A 9,972-nucleotide genomic window follows, 5' to 3' on the forward strand; every position below is an offset into this window, starting at 1 on the left:
GGCAGATTTGATGATCTTCAGGAGCATCAGAGAATATATGAGGTAATAATATGGCTCTTCCCGTTTCCTAAATAACTATATAAAAATAATTATTAATTCTTCTCAGTGGGATTATTTGGAGAGAAAGGTACTACTCAGCCTGATTTAAGAATGACAGAGTCAAGATCATTGTTCACCAGCTAAAGTTTAATGCAGTGCAAGGAATGCGATTCTCATTAAGGAGTTCAACATGCTTGCTGTGGTAATTAGCCCGTGATTTGTCCAAGTACTAAATATGAATATGCCTGTTGAACTATAAAACTACTCTCTAAGCCATGCAGAGTACCCAGAAGTTTGGACAAATCCTGACTTGAATTTAGACAACCATGCTTGCCCATTTTACAACAGTAATGTTTGAAAATAATGCATCTTGCATATCATGTTTGAAAGCGCTGTATTTTACAGCAGCGTTTGAGAATGCTGCATTTATTTACACTTAAAATATTTGCACTGATGTTCTGGTAGGAGGAGTCACAATTTTTCAGCAGCAGAAGTTGTTTAAATGTCTGTCAGGAAACGAACATACGATCTTGTTCTTCCACCATTTTTAGAAGCTGCAAGTGGAGATTTCTGTAAATCAGCAAATATTTAATCCCATCATATCCAAAGTGCTTCTCTTCCTGGAGTCGGAAGAAGCAGAAAAAAGGTAATCATTTTTTTTTTCCTCAGATCTTCCAGAAAATAGGGCTGGTGTTGCAGGAGGTTGCATCCTTCCCCTGAGTCAATATTGAATAAGTGCCCCTCAAGCCTTAAAAGAGACTTTAAACCCTGCTTCTAGCTATGCATGCATTAAAGATGTCCCCATGCACTTTGCAAGCAGGGAGAAGAACACTGGTGGGCTGGCCTAAATCCATTTTAAGTGGTAACTGTATGTTCTGCACACCAAATATAATTCTACCTGTAGTTTCTGCTTAGACAAAATATTCTTTCCTGTCTGCCTTAACCTGTTGTCTTGTGTTACTGTACCCTGTTATAGCAGGTAAATTGACAGGGGAAGAGGTTATAAAAGCCTGTGTAGCAGTAGGGTGAGAGAGCACTTAAGAAGGTCACCTGTCTACAGAGCTTGCTGACTACCCATGTCCATCATCTAATCGTTTTAAATCCAACACAAATCTAATTGGGTAATGAAGAACTAAAGTGGTTATTGGCCAAGTTGGTTATTGCTACTGAATACATCTCTGAAATTGCACTAATATACCCTGTGGTTTTATGTGCAACCCCATCTTCCATAAAGAATAGACACATGACAAGTGTTTAGCCTTCTCCCATTTCCTCTTTTGCTGAGGCATCATCTGCGTCATCCAAGAATTATGCTAGTTGAATCCGGGTTTTACTTGGCTTCGGCCCTGTAGACTAGGAAAAAACATGTTACATATCAAGTTAGAGAATAAATATAAGATCAACAAAATGGTGTGAATGGATTCAGCAAAACATCGCTGGTTTTTTTGTATTGCAGACAGGTTCTAAACTTGTTTTTTGTGGCAGAGCAGTTAAGGTGTCTCACTACAGCTCTAGAGTAGTGGTTCTCAACCAGGGTGCTGCGAGATCTTTTTTAAGGGTATTGCATGATATTAACTGTTAAGTGTGCAAACAACCTGCATATGCTTCACAAGATAAGCCCAGAGATTTAAAATCGGCATCGATGGCATCAAAACCATTCTGACCTGTTGTGGTCTTTCTGAGTTCTGTGCAGCAGAAGAATGACTCTATTTTTTTCATAGTCAAAAAATGAATGAAAACTAAGAGTTGGTATTTTGTGAGGGGTGCCTTGAATTACTGCTCTCAAGTCTTGAGTTTGAATCCTACTCCAGGCTTATGAGGATAACAGCTTTACCCAAATGACCCAGCTTTAATTAGGGCACGTGGCCATTCAGGCTGGAGAGATAAAGGTTATTAGACATGATGTTACCAGTTGAGTTCCTCATGTGCTGTTGTCTATAAAAAATGGTGTTTATTAACCATGCTACCCCAATGGGCTGATAGACTTCAGCAGACTATAGGTTTGACATTTTTGGGTGCTGGGATCTAAATCTCACCTTCCCTATTACATAGTAGTGAAGGGGTTGCATTTATACCCTGGTTAAAGCACAGTAGAGAGTGTCATTTTGTGAGACGGGCAGAAATCTATTACTACAAGTATTGACTTCCGTCTGCTTTGAGCTTGTGTTTGTCACAGTTTCTTCAGAGGGAATTGAACTCTGTGTTGCTGTGTGGAGCAGCAGGAAGAACTCTCCTCTGTTCTTGTACCATCTTATAGGTTTGTGTCATAAGTTTTGATGCTAAGAGCTCGTAATGCCCTGTTTTGTTTTGCAAACGGCTAGAAGACAACCTCAAGAGAAAGATGTTGATGTGTCACATTAACACTCTCCAAAATGTTTTCCTCTTCAGAACGGAGTTTGTCTCCAAACTTTCCTTGTTGAAGGAGGAATGGCAGAGTGACATCCGGATGGTTCAGCAAAAGAAAAATGAGATTGATGGACGAGTGAAGCTGTGGCAGCACTTCAGGGTTTCTCTACAGAATCTCTCAAAATTTCTTACCGATACAAATAACTTCATAACTGCTGTGAAGAGCCAAGGCAGCTACAGCCTTTACCATCTACGGAATTTGATTCACAATTTCAAGGTCATTGTTTTATTGCTTATAACCAAATGAGACAGTGCTGTTTTTAAGACTGAAATAACACCTCTCCAGTAAAATGAAAGAATTGTAAAAGCAAGCACTTTGGGAACAAAACAAGTGTCTGATATCTTTCTTAAAATATAGTATAGGCAAGGCCACAATAGATGGTATTGCAAAGGAGAAGTCTCTTCCTAAATGCTGTTTTTAATGGTTAGTTTATGACATGAAGCCATATGGGTTTACGTATCCCTTATCAAAGATGCTTCCTATGTAATATAACTACATATATGGATCTTCTCCTAAATTATATGTCTAAACTTTTTTGGAATCATACTAAAATTTGGCCTTAGTGATGCTTCATGGCAATGAGTTCTACAGGGGGTGAAAAGCACCTTGTTCAAGCTTGCGGATGACACTAAGATGTGGGGAGAAGTGAGCACATTAGAAGAGAGGGACAGGCTACAACTAGATCTGGACAGGTGATAGGGGTGGGCGGATGAGAACAGGATAGGTTTCAATACTGACAAGTGCAAGGTGCTGCACCTGGGGAGGAAGAACCAGCAGCATACCTACAGGCTGGGGAACTCCCTTCTCATCAGTGCAGAGGCAGAAAAGGATCTTGGAGTCATTATTGATTCCAAGATGAACATGGGCCTCCAATGTGAGGACACGGTCAGTAGGGCCAACCGCACCTTGTCATGCATCCACAGATGCTTCACGAGCAGATCCAAGGAGATGATCCTCCCCTTCTCTGTGACACTGGTCAAACTGCAGTTGGAGTACTGCATCCAGTTCTGGGCACTGCACTTCAAGAGGGATGTGGCCAGCATCGAGAGGGTCCAGAGGAGGGCCACCTGCATGATCCGGGGACAGCAGGGCAGGCCCTATTAGGGAAGCTATGGGACCTGAACCTGTTCAGCCTCCACAAGAGAAGGCTGAGAGGGGATCTGGTGGCCATCTATAAACTGGCCACGGGGGACCAGCAGGGAATGGGAGAGTCCCTGTTCCCCTGAGCAGTACCAGGAGTAACAAGGAATAACGGCCGTAAGTTGACATAGAGTAGATTCAGGCTGGACCTCAGGAGGCACTACTTCACAGTCAGGGCAGCTAGGATCTGGAACCAACTTCCAAGGGAAGTGGTGCTCACTTCTACCCTGGGGGTCTTCAAAAGAAGGCTAGATAATCACCAAGCCGGGGTCGTTTGCCCCAGTATTCTTTCCTACCCATGGCAAGGGGTTGGACTTGATGATCTGCTCAGGTCCCTTCTGACCCTACCTACTATCAACTATGACTTATATCCTGTATTAAAAAAGAAGCAGCAGCAGCAGCATTTTCTATCAGGTTTAAGTTTCTTGCTTTCCAGTTTAACTGAGTGCCCCTTTGTATGTTAGGAGGAAAATGAGAAGGCCAAAGGCACCACTTCATCAGGCATTTAGAATATTTGTTTTAATCCCTCATCAGCTACTCCTCTGTCTGCATTGACACAGTTCATTAATGCTGGAGCCTGAGGACTGTTCTCACTGCTCCGTGCACTTGCTGCCAGTCTGGTTCTCTGCTTGTTTTTTCCTGCTATGAAAGGTGACCTGTGGCAGATTTTTAAAAATGAATGTTGGTGCCTCCATTGCTGAAAAGCCTTTCTTCCCTGCTTGCTTTTTATTAAAAAGTAACAAGAATGTTGCCTCTAGTCTTTCTTGGTTTTAATGGGAGGCTTGTTATGGTTCTCTGCCAAAGGATGTTGTTAGCTAATTTTTACAGGTGAGAGATGATGTGGCCAGTCTTGAACAGACTTCTGTTATTTCTCCAAATTGTGGCTCAGTTGAAGCAAGAGGTGTTAACCAAAAACAGTTGCATAAACTTTTACTTTGTTTTTTTTATTGTATGACTAACAATCATGTTTTCTTTTTTGTTGCTCCCTATTCATACTCTTGACAGCCTCCTTTTACTAGTTACAAAATCATCAGAGGGTCTTACCAGTCTAGCAAGTGCCTGAAATTTTAATGCAAAAAAGCATTCAGAAAAAAAATGCAGGTTTTTTTTTATAGATGCATATAAGACTTGTATCCTTTCTTGCTTATTTATTAATTTCCTTTGATAGTCACCTTTTAAGAAAAGAAGTGCATAGAGAACAGTTTTTTGTAAAACTCCGGTCTCAGAGCAGACATTTAGAACGGTGTTGTGGTTTATTTTCTAGGACAAGGAAATACTTCTACAGAGGTGGCAAACCACATATTTTGGAGCCCTTGATACTGGGGAAAAGTTACGTAATGTCTCTGACCGAGAAACCAGCGCTGGGATACAGCAGGAGCTCAGCCAGTTACAGGAGCACTGGAATGAAACCCAGCTCCAAGTGGAGAAGATCATGAAACAGCTGCACAGCACCCTGCAGGTAGCCACCACATGCTCTCAGAGGAGGGGCAGCACACACAGAGGCCTACATACTTTTCTTTCCGCACAGGGGAGATGCAGCATGGCTTGGCAAGTCGTAGAGGCAACAAGGCCAGTGGGCTGAGGAAGGTGCAAAGTGTGTCCGCAGAGTCCCAGAGGCTGTAGTACCTTCCTGGCTCTTTTATGGATGGTGCTGCAGCATTGCCCACAGAAATTTGGCAGGGGAATGGTGACTGTGGCATCCAAGGATAGACAGAGTCCCTGAAACCAGTGCCTTTGACTGGAGGGGATAGCAGCTGTTTCCCTACCAACACCCTTGGAAGGGTGTATCTCTGGGACTATGACCATTAATGTTTTACCAGCTCATCTCAAAGCTATCAGAAGGCTTTCTTATCCCTGGAGCTAAGTCACATGACAGTAAACTTTGCTCATACTCCAATGCAGTTTTTCTGGAGGAATCGGTGACTCCCTGGGAGATCACTCCCTGCTGGTTTCACAGCTGTAGATGCTGGTGCCTGTATGGAAGGCCCGGGTCATGGACTCATGTCTGTATTGAGGGGCTGTGCTGCTGCATATATGCTGTTGTAAGGAACATTTTTAAGACTGTAGTAATGCTACATAACTCCTTTCAGGTTTCTGAACTGCAAAGCACTTGGGTCAGACATTCAGACCAGTGCCATTAGTCATTCCTCATTACTCTCCTATAGAGTCTTTGCAAATGTAGTCTGTGCCAGAGGGAAGGCCTACATCCCTCCCCGTACCCATAGCCTCTGAAAATAAGGAATTAATCTATGTATATTTCTATCCTCAGGTAAATTTATTGTCATAGCTGATCAAAGCATAACGAGTCTAAAATGTAAATCATGATTTAATTGCTCTCCTGTGTAAAATTACGCTCAAGAGACTCTCAAGTTTGAATAAAGTGTGATATGGGCAGCTTGAGCAAAAATATGCAATCAGGGGGATATTAAATATGAAATTATTCAGTTCTTCCACAAATCCATGAATAAAATTCTTCGTGACAATGAGTCTGTCCACAAAGAACTTAGTTCACAGATTCACAGAAGTTTAGGGCTGGAAGGGACCTCGTGAGATCATTGGGTCCAGCCCCCGTGCTCTGGGCAGGAAAGATCACTTTTAAGTGATCTGCTTCAACTCGTAAAGCAAATCACGTTAGAGATGACTGCTTTTTAATTAACTGCAGTGTGATGTGTCACACTTTTCATTTCCATCCATAACTTCTTTTACTTGTGCAAAAATAGAATTGGGACTGCTGTGAAAAGCAAATGGAGGACCTGGAAAGCAGGCTGCGAGAGCTCAAGGCACAAGAAAAAGAACCACTTCCAGAAGAACATGAAGAGCTCCACAAAGCTAAGGAACATGTGAAGGTATACCTAGGATGTGCTGTATAAAAGAGATTCCTTGTATAATACTCGAGGACACGTCTACATGTTCATTAATGCGCTTTTGCTAATGCACGCTACATTTAGTACCTCCGGGCATGTATAAATGAGCACCAAGGCTGCTCCAGCGTGCTGGAATTCCAGTGCATCACAGCAGACCTGATTAATCAAATCTGCTGGCTTGTGGCAATTGCCGCGCTCCAGCAGCCTCCTGTGTCTCGTGTATCGGTGTCCCCATGCTTACAAAAGGCAGCAGGGGGACTGGAAGCAAAGCTTGTCGAATGAGCTTTAGTTCAAGTGCCCCCACTGCCATTTTCAAGTTCAGGAAACGCAGCAGTGCTTTCATTACAGCGGCTCTTGGAGCTGCTCTATATAAGGTGCCACCTCCCCACCCCTGGGGCACGTGTAAAAGTGCCCTCCATTGTGAGGTACTAGAAAAAGGTGCATTCGCCTATTTGAATGCACATTAGTCAAAGTGCATATTTTTTTGTGATTTTTTTAATGTGCATTAAAATAAGCTAATGCTCATTAAAACACACGTGTAGATGTGCCTTAACTGGCACTGGAGTGACTCTAGTCGGTGATTTTTCCTGCTTCCTTGGTGAAATACAGTTCCTTCACAATATTGGGAACTTCTCTTCTGACTATCTGACATAACATCCTAATATCTGCTTTTGAGTCCAAGTTCTCTTAAGAAGTCTGGGTGAAGCCATTAGGAACCTCTCTGTGCTCTTCTATTGCTCCAGGTCAGTTATTGCTATGTCCTTGATGTGGCTCAGGTTTTTTCACTTCTTCTCAGCCTGTACATTATCAGATTAGAGAAGCCCCATTATTAAATTCCTTTCAACCCATCTGTCACCTTATAGTTTCCCTTCAGAGTAGCTGGATGTTTTTACTCATTGTATTATTAACAACAGGATCCTCAGGGACCTTACTTGGTTGTGTGTCTATGAAGCACCTTGCACACGTGTAGTAATTAAATAATTAAAGGAAAGGAAAGGAAGGCTAGAGAGGCAGGGAGGAGCTTTTACCATCAATAGTGAAAGACTTTGCAGCCAGTATCATGCCACAAAAAATATTTCGAGTGCAGGAGCCATGTAACAATTCTGCATGTTGCCTGCTTAGTCCTTAAGTCATCCTGGTTATGAAATAAATTGATTGCCTTTGTGAAAACAAGTAAGCCGATTAATAACACAGCTTTGAATGGTTATCAGCTGCCTGAAGTCTTTCTGATACTTGGCTGCCTTTCCTAAAAGAACAGTCTTCTATAACCTTTGAATATCTGTGTCTACGCAGCATTTTGTAAAATTGTCTGCAGCCTGCCGGCTCCTTAGCTGCTACCACCGATACCAGGAATGGAGCTTCAGCAGCGCGAAGAGACAAGTTCCAGTTGTGCTAACGGAGGCTGAAGTCCAGGCTGTAGTGGAGCACAGGACCCAAATGGTGTTAGGGAGCGTGAGGACCTGTTTTCTGCATTCGGTTCTCCTTTTTCGGGGCAGTGTTGTTCTCATGCCTAGAGCCTGACCTAAAATCCAAAGAAATGTCTGTCCCCACTGGCCTTTGAATCAAGTATTTTGTTTGTGCATATGTTAGTCTATAACTTTGCACTCCTGCGTTTTTTTCAAGGCGTAATTTGTTGTGAACAGAAAGACTTATTTTTAACTAGATCTGTGGTGCGCAACCTTGTGTGCCAGCTTGGCCCTGTGTGCTGGATGCAGCGGTGGAGTGATCCAGTGTGCCAGTGTGATCCAGCATGCAGGACCATAATTTGACAGTGGGGGAAGCTGTGCTATTTGCCATGGCTCTGGAAGCTACAACAATTAATACTGCTACAGCTCCCACACTGCCAAATCTCTGGACCCCTGAGCAGCCCCCGGGCGAGGTTCAGGCCATGGACTGAAGGCTGAGCACCACTGAACTAGATGCTCACACCTTTTTAGTTTAGTAGATTAATATTTTTTTTCAGTGTCTCCTTTGAAAGCTGAATGGTGAGTCTCCTTTCAAAATGCAGCTATGCCATTCAAAGGAGCTGCTGGCATAGGAAAAGGTTTCTGGATCTTTAATACCTTTTTCTGCCCTGTTCACCTCACTGGAGTCGGTGGGTTTTTTTCTTTGTCAGAAGAAGGTGAAAGGTTTCCTGACAGGTTTCATTGTAAAATGTAGCTCTCCTTCATTTGCAGAACACTGCTATTTCCTTTCTCTGCAGACTGCTGGGCAATTACTCCTCTCCTTCAGTGAGAATTTAACACATTACTTGTAAAAAGCCATCAGAAAAAATTATATCCTTATGACAGTAGGAATGGGTCTGTCTTTACCTTTCTTTTCCTAATTGAATCGCTTAGAAATTTCAGACTGAAGCACCTGGAGAGCTGCTAACAGACCAAATGCTTGCAATGACGAAATTCTGTGTGGCTGGAGGAAAACTGGAGGGAAGCGGCTTGTAGTTTCGAATAGAAACCAGATGTGGAGGAAAATGTGCATTCTGGCAAAAAAAAACCCCAGAAAACTTGCAAAACATAAGAAGTTGTAGTACATTTATTAATTGAAGTGCGTTTGCAATGTGTTTCTGTGTTCTGCTGTGGCAGGTAACTCCTAGAGCATATTTTGGTATTTTAAGAGATTCATAGGAGGCTTCTTTCTGATGTCAGTAGGAAATGCACTGCTGACCAGCAGGCTCAGGCCCAGACCCAGAATGAGGTACATTGGAGGACACCCTCTAATACAGCTGAAGAGAAGTCCATGTTTTCTGCTAAGCATTTCCCTGCCTCTCCCATGCAGAAGAAGAAAAGGCAACAGCAGCTGAGGAGCCTGCTCCTAGCAGAGACTTTCTCAGCCTTACCCTTCTGGCTGCGCCTCTGCAAATTCCCCTCCTCTCTCTGGTTTCCCTTCCCCCACAGGCCAGTCAGGGGATTAACCAACAGGTTTGGAAAAAAACAGGAGCTTAGTGTAAAGGATTGTGTTCCTTGTGTTTTTAAATGCAGGGACTGGAGAAGTCGCTGGCAGACTGGAATCAGAACGTGAAAGAGCTCAGTAATATGAAGGCAGACTTGGCTCACTGTCTCCTTGCAGAAGATGCGATGGTGCTGAAGGAGCAAGTAGAGCATTTGCACAGACAATGGGAAGAGCTCTGTCTGAGAGTAAGTTGCTGTTCATGTCCCCGGCTCCCGGGGCTGCATTTGGGGTGAAATGTCTTGGGGCCTAAGCAGAGCGGAAAGCGGCATGCTGTAGTCAACAAGAGGGGAATCCTTTTGAGCACTATCTGTGGATGCCACTGCTTTTTAGCAGAGCTGAACAACTGGGGTGAAAGTTAGTCTGGAGTCTGTTCCCTTTGTTTCCAAAGCACAAAGTACCCTAGTTAAGCAAACTCCTTTAATAACTGTGTGCCTGAAGTGTGGAAGTGAAATGAAGTAAAGGGCTATGGCAGTCTGGGGGGGGGGGGGGGCTTTGTTCTAGCTCACAAAATGACAGTGCAGATAACTAAGGGGAAACGGGAATAGCTTAAAATGAAGGATGGAAAAACTTTCT

General features: G+C 43.2%; 1 protein-coding gene across 1 annotated transcript in view; it reads left to right on the forward strand.

The window, feature by feature from the left end:
* The window catches only part of SYNE2 (spectrin repeat containing nuclear envelope protein 2), a 256,030-nt gene that overhangs the window by 190,599 nt on the left and 55,459 nt on the right, over nt 1-9,972 (forward strand). The window contains 6 exon segments of the mRNA XM_025197915.1: nt 1-42; nt 591-685; nt 2,428-2,662; nt 4,851-5,045; nt 6,307-6,432; nt 9,429-9,584. The exon segment at nt 1-42 is cut by the window's left edge and continues 30 nt beyond it. Of these exon segments, the coding sequence (XP_025053700.1) occupies nt 1-42; nt 591-685; nt 2,428-2,662; nt 4,851-5,045; nt 6,307-6,432; nt 9,429-9,584 (849 nt within the window).

Source organism: Alligator sinensis, unplaced genomic scaffold, assembly GCF_000455745.1.
Source record: "Alligator sinensis unplaced genomic scaffold, ASM45574v1 scaffold13_1, whole genome shotgun sequence".
Lineage (NCBI taxonomy): Eukaryota > Metazoa > Chordata > Crocodylia > Alligatoridae > Alligator > Alligator sinensis.